Source organism: Sceloporus undulatus, chromosome 9 (genome assembly GCF_019175285.1).
Source record: "Sceloporus undulatus isolate JIND9_A2432 ecotype Alabama chromosome 9, SceUnd_v1.1, whole genome shotgun sequence".
Taxonomy (NCBI): Eukaryota; Metazoa; Chordata; class Lepidosauria; order Squamata; family Phrynosomatidae; genus Sceloporus; species Sceloporus undulatus.
In genome coordinates this window covers 2,375,287-2,393,474 of record NC_056530.1, presented here as the reverse complement: position 1 = coordinate 2,393,474, position 18,188 = coordinate 2,375,287, and the positions used below count along the sequence as shown (strand labels likewise).

Below are 18,188 nucleotides of genomic sequence, written 5' to 3'. Positions count from 1 at the left end.
CATCTAGAAAGGCCGAGATACAAGGAAGCATTCTAGGTTCGTGCATTTCAAAATGTAAAAAACTTCATTTCAAAGGGCGGGGGGGGATGTCCTTAGCAAAATGTTGGAGTGTTATCTTTTGCACACAAAATGCCTCAGGTACCAGGTCTGCCCTGCTTAAAGTTGGAAAGACCTCGCCACTCCTTGTGAAGATCAGGAGATCTGCTCCCAGACAGTATAGACAAATATTGAGCTAGCTGGACCAGTGCAGGCAGCGTCCTGTGGTCTTAACTGAAAGGCAATACTTGTGATTACATCTTTAATATTTTTCTTTAGATTCCATATTACAGCAGTATACCTTAATCAAAGAAATCTAAACCAAGACTGCCCCTTAATTCTCAGTTCGATTCACTGCTCCATCAATCCACATATTCGTTGTTAAACGCTTTAATTGATCACTCTACCAATTAAACCTATTATGGCCTCAGCACTGTTTGAGAGTTAATGTGGTGTAGTGATTAGAGAATCAGTGTAAAAGTGAGACTCTGCTCTGTCATCCTGTCAGAACCTAGCCTACTTCACTGGATTGTTGTAAGGATAAAATGTTAGGGGAAGAAAGATTAGACTGCTCTGAGCTCTTTGGAGAAAAGGCAAGATTAAAAACATGGTAAATTATTAAATACAGTATATATGAATAAGACCCACATAAAGGCACTTACTTCCAAATGAACATGAATAGGATTATGTGTGGATAGCAATACTAAGGTCCAAAACACACTACAGAAATAATCCAATTTGAGACTGCTTTAATTGCCTTGGCTCAGTGCTAGGGAATCCTGTGAATTGTAGTTTATTGTGGCACCAGAGCTCTCTGACAGAGAAGGCTAAATGTCTCACAAAGCTACAGTTCCCAGGATTCCGTAGCATTCAGCCAGGACAGTTAAAGTGGTCTAAAACTGGATTATTGCTGCAGTGTGTTCTGGACCTAGGTTGTGTGTATGAGTCTACACACACACAGAGAGAGACATATACACACATATACTGTTATTGTTCTGTCTTTTTATCAAAATGAAAAAAAAAACCATGTTTGAATAGACAAAAGACTAATCTGGTCTAACGTTTTGTTCACACAGTAGCCAGCCAGTTGCCTTCCCAAGTATGACCTAAGTGCCACAACACCCTCCTACTTGCATCCTCCAAAACCGGTAGAGTCATACCACATCCTATCATGAGTACACCTATCATGAGGAGAAACCACTAATGGTTCTGTCCTACATGAATTTGTCCAGTCCCCTTTCAGAACTCTTCGTTGGGAGCCATCAGTTTGGCAACCAGCATTACAGCTTTTGTTAGTGAGCTCCACATGTTTTCAACTATGTGCTGGGCAAAGAAGATCTTCCTTCCTTTAAACTGCCCTGGCTTTCTTGCCACTCTGCTCCTGTGAATAAGCCCAGATTTTAGCATTATGAATGAGGGAGAAAACCTTCTCCCTATCTACTTTCTCCAGACCATGCTTAATTTTGTACACGGCTGTCATGTCTCCCTTTACCTGCCTTCTAAGCTAAACAGCCCAAACACAGTCACCTTTCCTCACAGGGGAGTTACACCAGCTCTCTTTTCACAGCTGTGCACAGCATACAAATTGGAGAAAAAGGAAATGCAAAACCGAGATATAATTCATATAAAAATATTTACTGTGCTTTTCTAATGCATATGCATTACTTAGAGTGGCTAACAATGATTTAAAGTCACAGTATCACACAAAACTAATATCAAATGAAACACAGGAAAGGTAAGCACAGCAGATCAGATGCAACTTTCAGATAAAACATAAAGAGGCATTAGTGAGTCCAGGCTACTCCCATTCATTTTAGCAAGACATGCTCAGCGAAGTCCTGATGGATCGTGCCCTTGATGGGGTTGTTCCTGCATGTCTCTTGCTGTGCTGCCTTTCATGGCATCTGAAATTTGCTAGCCAGCATAATTCCCACACCTTGAGTCATGTGGGACCTTCCAAATAATACATCAATGTGTTGCAGACGTGTCCCCAGAAGCTCTCAGGTTCCTTGTGTCGTGGAGGATTTCTGCAATTCAAATTTATGCATATTCAGGAAAAACAAAGAAAAGTAGACTGAGACTTGCATGCAAAGACATCTTTCCCCAGAAGGAACAGTCAGAATTTTTTATTCCTCTGCAAAGTTTCACCATCTTCAACCAAAGCAGTGTAGATGAAATAGATCATTTTGGGCTCAAGACAGAGAGGACAATGGGATCTATAATTGTCCCTTTGCTCTGTGTGCGTGTGTGGAGGGGTGTCATATTGTGGCATAAACAAGGATGAAAAAGTCCCACCAACGACTAGGGCTCAGAATCTAGGTTTCATAATACTGAGCTAAATTACTATTATCACTACAGTAGACCCATTTAAATCAGGATATGTGTATAAGGCATATATGAAACATACATGAAATTTGTGTTTAAATTTGGGTCCCATCTCCAAGATAATCTCATTATGTATGTATATGCAGGTATTCCAAAATAAGTAAATAGTTCAAATCCAAAACACTCCTGACCATTTCAGCTAAGGGAGGCTCAACCTGTAGTAGAAACCCCTTTCCATTTATCCCTGTATTCTTGACAAATGTTTAAATATTTCAGCCCTGGTAAGTTGACAAGTACAACTGTAGATGTATTACTTCATTCTTCGATCAGCCTGCAACTGCCATGATTGCTCACCATAAGCTGTGCCAGCTAGTAAGAGTCAGTCTAACAGTACAGTGGTGCCTCGGGTTACGAAATTAATTCGTAACACGGCCGCTTTCGTAACCCGAAAAGCCTTCGTAAGCCGAATTGCCATAGGCGCTAATGGGGAAAAGCCGCGATTCCGTGCGAAAAAGCCGAAAAAAGCACCAAAAGTTTTTTCGTAACCCGAAAAAACATTCGTAACCCGAAACAATAATTCCCTATGGGATTTTTTCGTATCCCGAAAATTTCATAACCTGGGTATTTCGTATCCCGAGGTACCACTGTATCTGGAGAACCACGTGTTCCCCACCCAAGCTTTAAACAGTTTCTATCCTACTCTTTTCTTCAATTCCTCTACTTTTGTTTTCCTGTCACACACAGCAGTCACTACAGAGAACCTACTAGACCTGGAGAACGTTGCTAAAATGCCTTTGACTGTGAACACCAACTCTGTGCACTTAGACAGCAGCATCTTTAGGCCGCATTCATCAGAAAACAACAATGTTGTGTGGGTATGTGTTTTGAGAGCGTTTCTCAGGGCTTGTAAAATGTGTCTGCCACGATGTACCAAACATAGATGTGTCACCGATGAGCTGCTGGCTCTGATTGTGAGGGACATTCTTTACTTGTGGTTGAAATGGAATAGTAATGGTTATTTTCAGGGTCTCTGGACCTGTTGATCCAGTGAATGCTTTATCATGTTGGTAGAGCAATTCCAGCCATGTAATGAACTCTTGCTTCCTTCCCCCATCCTTTTCTGGACATTCTTGCTTTTTCTTAAGAAAAAAGATGCATCTTTAATTCTTCAGTATTCCTCCAAAGATATGACATTTCAACCATGGTCTGGGCAGGGGTGGGGGTGGGGGACATTTTGGACATAGTTTGAACCAAAATGTGGTACTTCACAATTGTGACACTTTCCCTGCTTATGACAATAGACCCCCACCAATGTTCAGAAGTCAAGGTGATCATGCTACCTGTTGAAGCTGTCAAAGACAAGCCTATCCCTCCTCTTGTTATCTTTCAGATCATTGTGATGATTGTCAAACTTTCCCCAATTCTCATTTTTGTATTAATTTGCTTTAATTACATTAGTTCTTCCCCCTACTTCTTAACAGCCTTTAGCATGCCATTGGAAAGTCAAAACACACAATTAAATAAATAAAGGAGCTTCCTGGTATCTCCAAACCAATTCATTTGCATGAACTCAAAAAAGTCTATGTAATCAGCTGGATTTTTTTTCTTATGCTACCGTTTGCTCAGGTTTCAGTACAGTTGAATGCACCATCCCTCAGCACAGACCATGCTGGCTGTGGTATTTTGTGATTTGTAATCCAAACCACCTGAAGCCCATCCAATCTGGATCCCACTGCTTAGAAATCACAAAATGCAAAAATAACCATTTAAAATGATGTGCTAGCTGAATAAATTCCATTTCCTTATGACTTATTTTATTTTTCCTCTCCTCCTTCCTCGTTTCTCTTTATAACAAAGGCAATGGATGACGGGCTGGATGAAGCGTTTTCAAGGTAATTATGATCATTTGTTTTGTGAATGGTCTTTCCACCAGGGGCCTGCCCAAGAAACAGACTTGATTAGTGACTGCTTTTTCTTCCTTCCTTTTTTTAAAAAAAGCACTTCTCATCTAAATTGTCTGCTGCAATCTGACCCCTTCAGCAGTTCTCTGTTTGACTAATTGAACGGTGGGATTTGCAGCTGACTGGATAAGTCAAATATTTTGATAACTTCTTAAGGGCAGGAGCTAATTTATGTGTACGGTGGGGAATTAAATTCCCTAAATGAAGCAGCTTACTTGGTAAGTGTTCTCCTGTGCATGGCCAGTGGGAACACATTGTGATGTTCAGAATCCTCACACATACACTTTGGGAGGTGATGAGTGGAAATGCATCCATTGTGGGAATACTATCTACAGGTTCTCCTCCTGCAACATTGCTGAGGTTTTTCTAGGTCATCATTGGAGCTTGGCAAAATTATGTTTTTGGACTACAGCTCCCAAAAGTAGAGGATTCTGGAAGTTGCAGTGTCAAAAAAGTTACTTGTCCGAGCTCTGGTAAGCATAGTTCCTGGCCAGGATATTATGGGAGATGCAGTCCCGAAAGTAACTTGTCCAAACTCTCATCAACACACCTACAAGATGAACACTGTGGCCCAAATCCTGTAGTCTGTCTCAAGTAGTGCAGAGCCATTGAGTCAATTGGATTTACCTTGGTGTTTACTCACAATTTGGCAGATGATTCAGTGAGTCTGCTCTACTTGGGTCTAACCAGAAGGATTGCAGCCTGTGGCTGCATTCTGTATGGGTCAGCATAACATAGTGGTTCTGCATGTACCCCCTACATTTAGCTGCTGCAGTTCCCCCTACTTAGCCATTTAGCGCCTGGCTATGATCTGAGTGCATTATGTAAAAATTTTGCATCTGGTTACAGGAATGTAGCCAGATGCCTCTATGATCACCTCTTCACTCTCCACCAAGCATAGAATAGCCATGAAGGGGGCTATAGCAGCTCTATGGGAAGTCTAGGGAAGAGACCATTGATCAGAACAGAGGAAGAACATATGAAGGCATATTATGGGATTTGTAGTCCAACCTATCTGGACGGCCCCATTTGGGGGAAGTCTGTTCCATTAGCTCTTTATATAATTCAGCAGTTGAGATCAACATGGATGAGGAAATGGCCTCATGTCCTGATCATTGTCTTTAAAACAGCGCTTTCATTCTGAAGGCTAACAGCATCCGTCATTTAACAATGTCACAAAGCCTGTTGAGATTATTTTTCAAAATACAAATCACTTTCACTGCTGCGTTTCATTTTTCCTGGCTTGGGCCCTGAGAATGTTGTCAGTTTCTTTGTCAAGAATCACTGTTGTCACTGTTTTAGTTACTCTCCCTGCTGCAAAAATAACTTAATGATGATTTAGAAGAATAATGGCAGAAAGCTAGTTCTGTTTTTGTTTTTAGTTTTAAAATTACTTTGTAGATTAGCTTTTCTGCTGAGCAACAGAAGGAAATGATGGATTGTCTTGGAAGAAGGGGGCTCTTAAGACTGTGTGTGTGAACATCTGCATGGCAGGGCCTTTTCACAAATGGGTAAAACAACCCCCAAACTGTGGTGCTGCAACAAACTACACTTCCCAGAATTCCATAGCATTAAGCCATGGCAGTTAAAGTGGTGTCAAACTGGATTATAGCTGCAGTGCGGATACAGCCAAAGTTTGTTTCAACTCTCTCTCCCTCAACCAGTACATTGCCTGACAGTGTGCTCCAGGCATTTGAAAAGTTCCTTCTAAGGGGTGGGAGGGTTGCACAGCTGCATGGGCAGAATATTAATGCTCAGCCTACACAATATAGGATTGCAACCATTGTGTTCTGCCTGTGTTGGTCACAGAGGAAGGCTTTCTAGTGCTTGCATACCAGTGATTCCTAGAGCTACTGGAGATTGTGCCGCCAACCCACCTTTCCCTCCTGAGTGAATTTCCTTTGAGAAGAGAAAATACAGAAGTAATTGTGGGGAAACTTGGAAGGGTTACAAATGCAAGGCAAGGATGTCTGGGCCCTCAGTAAACTTTTGTGCATGAAGCCGGGCATTTTCACAATAAAAGCCTTGTCTGGAAGCTCCTTTCGATTAGCTGACATATTGCTGGTGCCCACACCTCTCTCCCTGAGCTTATGAGTACAGTACAAATCTGCAGAGAGGATGTATTAAAATCCACCATGTTATGCCCAAGTTTGTAAGGGCAACCTGTTTATCCTGAGAGCGTGTGATGAAAACCTCTCTCTCCGTGGACTTATTCAGAGCAAGGCTGACAAAGACATTGAGACACCAAATTTGGTTTTAAACACCATGCATGTAACATTTATTAAATCACAAAAGTAACACAAACATTGGTTATCAAGAGCTCTTTCTCTCACACATTCATACAATACTCACACACACTTTCCTTCCGCCAAACATTGATCAGGTGTTCTCGAAGGTTTGGAATGACACCGTTGCCGCAGTAGATGCCAACAAAATGGAGATGAAAGTCCAGGGTCTTTATACTTTTTCTCCTCTCTGGCTCTCTTGCAATATTGCTCAATTTCCTCTTTTAGGAGGTAAGACAGGCTGTTCCAAGCAACTTGTTCTGTTCAAAGTCTCTTGTTCTGTTCAGAGCACTCCATTGTCCTGTCACTTCCTCTTCATGGCGACTCAGGAGATAAGCACCTTCCTGGTCATGGTTCATCACACCTGGACGGCACCCCGCTTCAGTTTCCAAGTTCCTCAGACTTTACTCGTCTCGGTTGCCAAATACCTTTGTCACATCAATGCTCTGCGCGGAACCATCTTGTTTGGTTCTTTAGCTTATTTTAAAACACCATTCCTTGGTTCTTTGGTTCTTCACCTCTGGGTTTAAGTCAGAACTCACACATTCATCTTACAACCACATGCTATTTAAAACATTCTTTCAAATGTAAACCTTTGTTTACGGATGATATTATTATTATATTTATATCACACCTTTCTCCTGATATAGGGACTCAAGGCTGCTAACAACAAACTAAAAACAGTACAAGTTTAAAACAATATAAAAGCTTTAAAATGTAGATTCTGCACAAAGCAAATACTAGTCATACTCAAGAAAGGTGTAAAAACACAGGTGCCTTTATTTGTGTATTTATTTATTTATTTTGATTAAAAACATTTTTGAACTGCTCTTCTGATGAAAATGCCTGACAAGACTTCTAACAAATGACTGTGTAGGGTGTGTGTGTGTGTGTGTATCAAGGATACTAATCATAACACAATATTCTGTACTGTTACAAGAGGTGTATGGGTACAATACATATCGGCAGAAATGTAGATCTGTTTTACAGAAGGTATTATTGCAATTATTTTATTTATTTATAGCATACCTTTCTCCCGATATAGGGACTCAAGGCAGCTGACAACATATTTAAAACAGTACAAGTTTAAAACAATACAAAGGCTTTAAAAATTAGATATGTTTAAGCTGGCATGTTAGATGTAAAGTTTCAAAAATTAACGATTTAAAAAGTTAAAAACTACATATTGAAAGTATTAAAATGTATTTTAAAACTATATACAAACCTTGATAGTATTGCAGGTGGCTGCCCCTCATTAATATCTAACCTGTTTCAAGTAAATCAATAAAATAATAAAAAGATCAAATATTTAAGCACAGACATTATGAAGTGTACACATTTTTATCATTTGTAAAATGCACTTTAGAAAATTGTCAAGGTGCAGCTTGTCAAGTTTGTACACACACGCGTGCGCGCACACACACACACACTTTGTAATGTCCCAGAGATCTGTTTTAAAACAAGGCTGGGCAACCCATTTATTCACAAGTGGGATATGTCACAAGTGTGATGTGCAGTAGGCCAGGCCTTGTGTGGTGATGTGGCCAGGAGTAGTGTCCTACCTGTCACCCATCAACCCACCATGCAGTTTTTCCCTTTATTTCCCCTCTCAAACACAATTATGCACACAAACACACAATCTTTCCCCTTTGCTCACTCTCTCTCTCACACACTTTTCCATCACACTGTCTCCACACCTCTTCCCACTCACCCCCATGTGTGTGTGCACACTTACACACATGCACACATTACAGCCAGCAGGGCTGGGCATATTGGACATTCCTCTTCCTATACCCGGAGATGCCTTGCTGCCCATCTGATTTGCACTTTTCCAAGACCTATAGGCTGGGAGCAAGGAAGGGCATGTGGAGGATTATTTGCATATACTGCCTCTCCTCACAGCCAAGCTTCCTCAACACAGCACAAGGCTAAGAGGTGAGCTTTCAAGTGTGGGTGGATTCAGGCTGTAGTTCAAGGTATCAAGAAGGTTGCTCCTGGTCCTTGGGTCATAAATTCCCATCTATGTTTGTAATGGCTTGGTGGCATGTTTGGACTTTTGTTAAACTTGTGCCATGCAATCATGCACTTAATTCCTGTGCATTTTCTGTAACACCAATACCCCGGGAAAGAGTGGTCCCCCCCTCCTCTAGCTTTCCTACTGTATGTAAAAACTGGCATCTACATCCTCTTGAGGGACCAATGAGCTCTGACCTAGGAGATCAGTGATGGGATCTATTCATTGGGGCAGGTAGGGATACTGATAAAACAGCTCTGAGGTTTCCCTGATTTAGACAGGATGACAGTGCCAAGTGAGGAGAGATCAACCCATTCCCTCCAGTTTGTTCCTGTTTTTATCCACCCTTGAGTCAACCTTGACCCATGGTGGCCCTACAGATGAGACATCTCCAAGATTTCCTGTCCTCTACTGCTCTGTGAAGTTTTTGCAAATTCATACCTGTGACCTCTTTTATAGAGTCCATCCATCTAGCATGCAGCCTTCCTCTCTTTCTGCTGCCAGTCACCTTTCCTAGCATTCTTGTTTTTCCAATGAGTCATTATTTCTCATGACGTGATCAAAGTATGACAGCCTTAGTCTTGTCTTCTTAGCTTCCAGAGACGTTTCTGGTTAGACCTGTTTTAGCACCCCTTTGTTTGACTTCTTGGCTGTCCATGGTATCCTCCACAATCTTCTCAGCAATCTTCCTTCCAGCACCATTTCTGTAATGGAAACAAAGATGACTCCAGAGAGGAGAAGGATGAAATTTTAACTGTAACCTTAAGCTGCAGCACACTTAAAGCTTTGCAATCATTCCTAGGAGATATTCACTGTCTTCTTGAGCAGTGGAAGTAAACACATCTGTCAGTATTGCTTACTCTTCCATTTGATTTGCCATGGCTCAATGGTATGGAATTCTGGGATTCATAATTTTGTGAGATGGTTTAGCCTTCGTTGTCAGAGAGATCTGGTACCACAAGCAATAGCAATAACAATTGCATTTACATTTCTGTACCGCTTCATAGTGAAATAATCACTCTCTAAGCAATTGCCAATCTGTAAGCTAATTGCCTCCAACAAGCTGGGTACTCATTTTACCAACCTATGAAAGGTTGGAAGGCTGAATCAACTTTGGAGCCCTGAGATCAAACTGCCAAACTTGTGGCTGCAGTATTGGCATTTAACCATTGCACCACCAGGGCTCCTGTCCACAACAAACTACAATTCCCCGGATTTTTTAGCATGGAAGTATAACAGTTAAAGCAGTGTCAAACCGCATTAATTCTGCAGTGTGGAAGCAGCCAGAGTCATTAGCAAGTTGAAATTTCCTTAAAAACCTCCCAAGGAAGAAAGTTTCCGGCAACTCCAGCTGATACCGAATGGCCAGGATGGCTCCTGCCATGACCCATCCATGTGCCACCATTCAGCTGTCCTCAGGAGTTAAGATTCCAGCCCTCATTCTCTAGAAACAACGAGGGATGCTGTGAATGACTGAAATTTAATGTGGACAGTGCCGAAAAGCTGTTGTGGCTGCCCGTTTGTACAAATTGTCCTGCGGCAAGGGAAATTGAGATGTTCCAATGTGGCACTTCATTTATTTTCTTTTTTGTTGTCATCCTCTTCTTCTGGTCCATGGGGCTCTTTGCCTGCGAGATAAGGCCTCAGCTAACACTGAGCCAGGCTGCTGCTGCTGTGAAAAGGAGTGTCACACAAAAGCCAGCATTCCACCCAGCGGAAACTAAAAGGATGCTACTGATTACAGAATAAACAGAGTGTTGTCTGGCTGGAGCCTCCTGATAGACAAGCTGGGGAAGGACGCAATAAATACCGGAAAGCTGCAAAGATTAAATTCTTCTTGGTTTAGGAGCATCCATTTAGACACAGAGGGAGGAAAGGTTCTGAAAACTGACAGTGGGGGGATGTTATGGCTTTGTGGCTGATTCACAATATAATCACTCTGGAGATGGCGTCCAGAATTCTTTAGGCAATATGGCTAACTGGGGGATTCTGGGTGTTTTGGTTTGAAGCCTAAATCCCTACACCCTCCAACATTTAACAGGTGAAAAACAGAACACTTGGGGCCAAGCAGCATCGCGCTGTGGTCAAGATAACAAAGTTAGGAAAGGTTGCAGCAGTTTGCTTTGCATGAGTCTACTAGGAAGTGACAGAGAGGCTCAGTGATTTGAATATTGGACTATGACTCTGGAGACCAGGGTTTGATTCTCAGCTCTGTTATGAAATCCATTGAGTGACCTTGGGCAAGTCACACGCTCTCAGCCTTAGGGAAAGGCAATGGTGATCCTCCTCTAAACAAATCGTGCCAAGAAACCCCATGATAATAAGTCAGAAATGACTTGAAGGCACACAATAACAACAATGACACATTTAAGACTGTTCAAAGGTATTTGTATGTATGTGGTTTGGATCCACACTTCCTACATTTGCTGCAGCAGATGTCACACCGGCACGCACGAAATAGTCATACCTGAGAATACTGTCCTGGATGTGGCTTATGTTTGGCTCCCAAGCGGTCTCCCTTGTGGAAATGAACCATGCCAAACTGTCTTAGCTACAACTGTTTGCACAGACTTTTTTCTGCTGTATGGAATCTTGTATGTACAAATGTACATGGATCCATGCTGTTTTTTTTAACAAGCAGTACACTTGCTCAGATGCCACAAAGCTTTTTCTCCTTTATTCAGATGCTCAGTGAAGGATTTGCAGGTCACAAAGGTTCACATGTGAGAGCAGTCTTTCAGGGCAGCCAAATTATCTGATTCAGGTGGCATCTTGGCTCATCATCTAAGTTGGAATGTGGGAATAACTACATTCCTGGTCAGAATCTCACCATGTTCATAGACTTGTCTTGTGACTTTTCCCTTTCCTTCTTCCCGGCCCAAAACAATCATTAAACTGGCCAACCTTTGGGAGAGGAGTTACATGAGTTATTGTGAGAATGTCTGAGATCTGAGATGGTGTGTGGGGAATTTAACCACTCTACTCATACCTATTTGTTTTCTTTCCAGATTGGCACAGTCTCGAACTAATCCTCAGGTCCTCGACATTGGTTTGACTGCTCAGGATCTCCAAAGTGAAATCCTGTCACCTGTTGACTGGGACAAAGTAGATTCTGTGACGGCAGGAGAAAAAGATGACCATCTCTTTGGGTTCTGACGCTTTGTCTTCATTTTCTCCTGACAAGCTTTTTCAAATTAATTAACCACTAGGAACTTGATGCACTGCAGTCTGGGTGATTTTAACTGGAGTTGGTTATTGAGGAGGGGAGGACCAGCTATCAATTTTGTTCAGCTGGATGGTGTTGTGGCACCCTGCAACTCTTTTGACCAAAGCTTTAGCTATTTTAATACATCTTTATACATGATGTTTCTTTCCTTCTTTCTCCTTTTTTTCTGGAGGGAGGTCTTTTCCTGTATGTAAACGATGAGACACTCCTTGAGCGTATTTATTCAAGAACCCCTTCAGTTTACATATATTATGGAAATTTTGTAGCATCATCTAACTTAACATTACAGTATTAGACAGCTTTTCCCACTGGAATACACATGCTAGAAGATAGCATCAGCTCTATCTTTTGAAAGGGTCTGCTGTACAACATCAGAGTGATTGGGATTACATTGGCCTTTTCTCAAGATAAGCGTCCCAGCAAGGCAGGAGTTTCACTGGGGAGAAAGAGTTGGGAGCTGTGTGGCTGCTTAAAGCGGAGAGACATTGGAGACTAGGAGATGTGTTTGTGAGGCTATATTATGGAAGACAGGAGAGTTGTTGTTGGTGGCCTTCTAGTCAACTGGCCCATCCCACAGTCTTATAGATAGTCCCTTAGCAGCTACATGCACAGGACATAACTAGATGGAGATAATCACAGGGATCAGTAGGTTTCTTTCAGTACTTCTCATCCACAGTCTGAAGAAAACCACCCAGTCTGTGACCCATGCAGACCAGAATTGATGAAACTGCCCTCTTAATCGATGAAAGCCACTTGTCATATCCAACTTTTTCAGAGGCTGTGGCAGAGAGACGGATAAGCCATGTGAAGGTCTGTATGTGGATGGCTAGAGAACCACAAAGTCAGCCTGTTCTCTCCTTCTCAGTCATCAAGGTCACAAACCCAATAAAAGCTTCTCCCCTGAGTCCTGCCCAGCATCCACCAACTCAGCCTTGTGGTATCTCCACCACTCGGGAGAGGCCAGTTCCCTGTATTGAGGACCCCAGTAACAGTTGTGCATGTGTAGCTTGATTCATGTTGTCAGGATCAGAAATTTCCACATGGAAAAGTAGCCAATTTCCCTGAAAACCTGGTTCATACTGCAACATCCTGCCAGGAATATACTCAGACATAATTCATTCTTGGCCACTTCTGTCATCCTTGAATTTCCTGGAGCTGGGTAAAAACATGCACATGAATGGGACAGAAGTGGTGTGGCCTGACATGTGTTGAGCCCCCTTTTCCTACTGGGCTGGACAGAGGGGGGCCCTATGTGGTTTCCATGCACTCTTAGGTCTAGTATGTTCATACAATAGACAAGAGTCTTTCCCTGCATTTCATACTCAAGTGGCAAGATCACATATTTATATATTCATCTTTTCGATTAATAAAGGAAAAAACAAGCTCACCGTACACAGACAACTAGAATGTGAGAGAAGAATGTTCTTCTTTAACCTTCTCCCTACCATGCTTGTTTTCTGTTTGCGGGGAAGGTTGGAGGGAGGGAGTCTTGCAATAACACTGAATGCTGCCTTTTTAAAACAAAACAAAACACATGTTCATTTTTTTATTCACTGTGTGTTAATCTGCTTTTTGTGTGGCCCAGGACCACCCCCCAACTGAGAATTTTGTTAGGAATGGAGATGCACAGATGGTAGAGGAGGAAGGCCACAGCTTTCTCAGAAGAGGCCTTGTGGGTGAAGGAGAGAAGCTGTGTGTTTGTATGCAACTGAAAGAGAGAAAAAAAGGAAAGGTTGTGTTTTGTCTCTGTGCCTACCAAGTTTTGAAGTTACAGTATTGTGTTGATTCTCCTTTGTGTTGAACTACTCCAGCCTCACTGAATAATGCTTTGAATTCTGCATTTTTTCACCCCTTCAGATGAGTAAGATCTGCTTGTATTCTTCCTTTAAACACACTTCCTCTCCACACACAAATGGGGATAGGTCTTCAGCAAAACAATATTACCCGACAAAAATTTATGGGACCAATGCCTGCCTGTGTTTAGGTGGCTTCAAAATCATCTTTAGTTGTGTTGCATTTGCTCTGAAATGCATCTCCCTATATTGGAAACAGGAAATTGTGATGGCCGATCAAACTCAGAGAACAAAATAGTTGCCTTTGGAATATTCAGTGAACAAAAATAAGTGATTTCTTTCTAATCCACTTTCAGTTGGAGTAGGCATACTTTATCTTTAAGACTTGTAGCTTTGCACTATAAAAACAAAACTTGAACTGAAATTTGGATTCAGGTGTCACAACAAGGTTGTGTGACTCTGTAACCTTTCTTTATCTGCCCTTTTGAAAATACTGTTTCCTCAGAAAGGCACTACATTCATCAGATATTCTTTCTCAGACTGACCTCTTTTGCTCTTTTGCAGCGGAAAACATTTGAAGACACGTCCATCACATTGATGGAGATTATAGACAATTCTGCTTTCCCTTGCTCTTTTTACATTTACTATCTAGGAGGGAATTTATTGCTGAGGTTTTGCTATCCGTTGACAGCAATGGACCTTATGGTTCTTGTATTTCTTCTTTCTTCCTTTTCTTCTACCATCACCACCTTCTCTTCTTCACCTTCTCCTTGTCTTCATCTTCTTCTTCCTCATCTCCTTCTTCCACTTCTTTCTCCAACTGCTTTCTTTCTCTTCCTTTTATTACTCTTCTTCATTTCTTCTTTCTTCATATACTTCCTCCTTGCTTCTGATATTTTATTCTTTCTAACTCTCATTCATCCCTTACTCTTTTCATTTCTCCCTCTCTGCTTCCTCCTTTTCTTCTTTGTCCTTCTCCTTTTCCTCTTTGTAAAGGCAACTCCCATTTCTATTTCAACAAAAAACTTATTGTTCCCTCCACATTTAAGCCACTAAATTGAAAGATGTCAATTTGTCTTTAAAAAATATCAGACATTCCCTTGGCCTTTCTATTGTAAAAAGGATCATTACATGGTTGTTGATATATATATGTGTATGTGTGTGTTCCCTCTTCTCTCCTTCTACCCACCTGCAGTTCTTGCAAAAGCTGAGAAAAGAATGTCTCAGCCTGGCTTCTCATTTTGTAAGACTGGATTTAGAAAATTAAATAATGGAAGAAGCAGGATTATGGTCATTAAGAGATTACGCTAAACAGTGATCCTGAATAGCTGCGCTGTGACACAGTTTGCCGTGTTTGTGGCCTTGTTCGAAATATACTAATCTGTTTTATAGATTTCTAATTCATAATTGGCCTCTGAAATGCTCATTTCACTGTCCCCAAAGACCCTTGTTTATAAACTTCTTTATACTACCGTTGGGCAAAATAAAACTTGTCAGACTTTCTGTTTGGAGACTGGCAGACAGATGAATCTGAAACAAGATAGTTTTGAAGCTTAGAACTTGTATGCTTTGTGTACTATGTTGGCCCCATAGGGGTCAAAGGAATCTTCTTCTCATGAAAATGGGAATTTCTGTAGTGTGCTCTGATTTGCACATAGCGCAAACTCTTCTGCTGTTTGGGTAGACCATACGATGCCAGTGAAAGATCTCAACTAAAACATGTCTGTCTAGATGTAGACATCATGCAAAGGAATCTTGTAGCACCTTTGAGGAGAACCGTGTGAAGGAAGTGGTAGCATAAGCTTTCATAGACCGTCTATGAAAGCTTATGCTACAGTTTCTTTCGCACAGTTAGTCTCAAAGGTGCTAGAAGATCCCTGTACATACTGATGTTGCAGACTAACACAGCTATGCCTCTGAAATCTAGATGTAGACAGTATCCCTCATCTGCCCAGAAATAGAGTAAGGCCCCCAAATAGACCTTTGGCCTACCCATGGCGATGAATGAGATGGTTGACTTGATGCAATCAATTCAGGGGGATGTGAGGGGACCATGTTGTACATGGTTGTAAAATCTCTGCTTTAAAATATCTAGCACATAACAGAGCAATATTGTAGCTTTGCCCATTCATGCTGATCATTATCTACTGACATGGGGTTTTTTCATGTCGAGGGGAATTTTTAAAAATTGATTCTTTCCCCATGTCAACAGACTGAAAAAGTACACTCTTAAAATAAGTGTACCTCAGGTCTCTTATCACCTCATTCCCTTCCATGAGTAGACTCAATTTAACTTTCTGTGGCAGGGCAGGGAGCTTGATCATTAAGAAAATTGCAGAAAGACTAGCATAAGATATTTCATCTCTATATGAATATTTTATTCTTTCCTTCGAAAGATATTTGGAGTACATTACATACGATGCACAATATAATGCTTCCATGTATATACTTAAACTTGTGCTGTAAATGCCTTTGGAAAAAGAATAAACATTTTGACTTTTTTCCCAAATACATCTCAGTTTTTAATTGTTACTGATAATTCTGATGATACTTTTCTACTTGAAGATATACAAATACGGTACTTATCAAAGCGCATACTGTAAAATGGTGACGGCTTTTGACTTCTTTTCACAGAGAGAGGGGGGCTGCATCTACACTGCAGCAGTTTGACACTGCTTGGTAAATCCATGTTATGGAATTCTGGGATTTGTAGTTTTGTGAGATATTTGGCCTTCTCTGTCAAAGTGCTCTGATGCCACAATAAACTACATATCCCAGGATTCCATAGCATTGAGCCATGGCAATTAAAGTGGTGTCAAACTTGATTAATTCTGCAGTGTGACAGCAACCAAAGAGAAAATAAATCCATTTGTTGGTTCTGACTAGAGTAGAACAATTGAATCAGTGGGATTTACCTCTGCATGTTGACTCCCCATTCAGCTACTGATTCAGTAGCTCTAATCAGGACTAACCAGTAAGATTTAGGCCTAAAATGGTGGCAGCCAAAAATGTGGGTGGTATTTCCAGTGTGGTATAGGGTTTGAGTATTGGACTGTGAATCTAGAGACCAGGGTTTGATTCCCCACTTGAGCATAAAAACCCACTGGATGATCTTGGGCAAGTCACATTCTCTCAGCCTCAGAAGATGGCAGTGGCAAAACCCCTCTGAGGTATCTTGCCAAGGAAACCCTATGATAAGGTGTAGGGTCTGTGTAAGTCAAAAATAATGGGAGCACACAACAAAAACAGCTACAACAACAAATTTCCATACAACCTTCTCCAGGCCATAGCCACTAGGGCTGCTGCCACACTGCAGAATTAATGCAGTTTGGCACTGCTTTGACTGGCATGGCTCCATCCTATCTTCCAACAGGGAGTTTTCACTAAAGGCACAAAGTCACACAGAGTATTATACACCTGCCCACTGCCAACCCTATTTTAAATTAAATTAAAAGATTAGCCACAGTCACATTTAGTTTGATCTTAACAATGCTCTCAAACCCATTTATAAGCAAAAATTCAGGCATACATCTTTTGCAGTGGTGTGTCCTTTCTCACAGGGATGACCCAAGCCTGAGGCAAAGAACAAGATGGTATCTTCTCCTGAATGCACATGCAGATGCCAGCTGAAATAGCAGGTAAATCTAACTCAAAAATGGTGAAAGGATTGTGTCCACCACCAAAGTTATGGCAGGAAACTGGTTTCGGAGACTCCAGAGAGGTTTATAGCACTTGCAGGTTAGTCTTCAGACTTTGAAAGGTCCAAGAGGAACAGCCACAGCTGCCTCCCACATATGTTCCCTGACGCGGTTGCCTCATTCTGCATTGGTTTCTTACGAACCTTACCCTGCCCTTTGTACTTAACAGTTACGGTAAGCTGCAAGAGAGAAAACGAAAGCAGGAATTATTTTTTAGAATATTTACAAGTAAACTTTTTGCCACTTTAGGAGTAATGAAATGTGCAGGTGGAGTGTGAATACTTTTTCCTCCTCTCAAAATGGTTGATGAATACTGAATAGGCAGAAGTTTACCAGAGATGCAGTGCTGCTATTTCATCTGTGTCGTACCTGTGCTGAATATGCCCTAAAAGTTAATTTTTCTATTTAAATGAGCTGTTCCAGTCTAAGGATATGTCTCCAATTATGAATACTGTACTAAGCGTCTGCAGCTCGGCCTCATGAATAACTGATGACGGTGTCATGGAACAAACTGATCTTTCAATTTTGATGTGACCTTTTTGGGGCTTCTGCATTGGAACTTAAGAATCCATATCCCTTTTCCACTAGGTGCTGTATGAGTCTTTTCCTTATTGATTGGTTTATTTATTTGTTTATTTTTTATCTCAAAAGCTTGTGCAGGTAATGAATTTGAAATCATACAGTAAATTGGATACTCCAATTTTAATTCTGATGAAAACGTATACATTCTATATGACCATCAAAGCTGCCTGTCATCTTTTCAAGTGGCAGAAAAAGCCCTGGCTTACTGCATAATATTGCCATGAATCCACTTAAGCTGCCATGGTTCTGTCCTGTGGAATCATGGAAC

The 18,188-nt window shown here is 41.3% G+C and overlaps 1 protein-coding gene across 3 annotated transcripts in view; it reads left to right on the top strand.

Annotated features, from left to right (window-relative positions):
• The window catches only part of LDLRAP1 (low density lipoprotein receptor adaptor protein 1), an 84,692-nt gene extending 68,543 nt beyond the window's left edge, over nucleotides 1–16,149 (top strand). For 2 of the 3 annotated variants that reach the window (XM_042439739.1, XM_042439741.1), the window contains exons 7-9: nucleotides 3,106–3,236; nucleotides 4,219–4,253; nucleotides 11,630–16,149. In XM_042439739.1, the coding sequence (XP_042295673.1) occupies nucleotides 3,106–3,236; nucleotides 4,219–4,253; nucleotides 11,630–11,777 (314 nt within the window). In that variant the 3' untranslated portion in view covers nucleotides 11,778–16,149. The remainder of the gene's footprint in view (nucleotides 1–3,105; nucleotides 3,237–4,218; nucleotides 4,254–11,629) is intronic. The other variant, XM_042439740.1, reaches the window with a different exon arrangement.
• The last annotated feature ends 2,039 nt before the right edge of the window (nucleotides 16,150–18,188 follow it).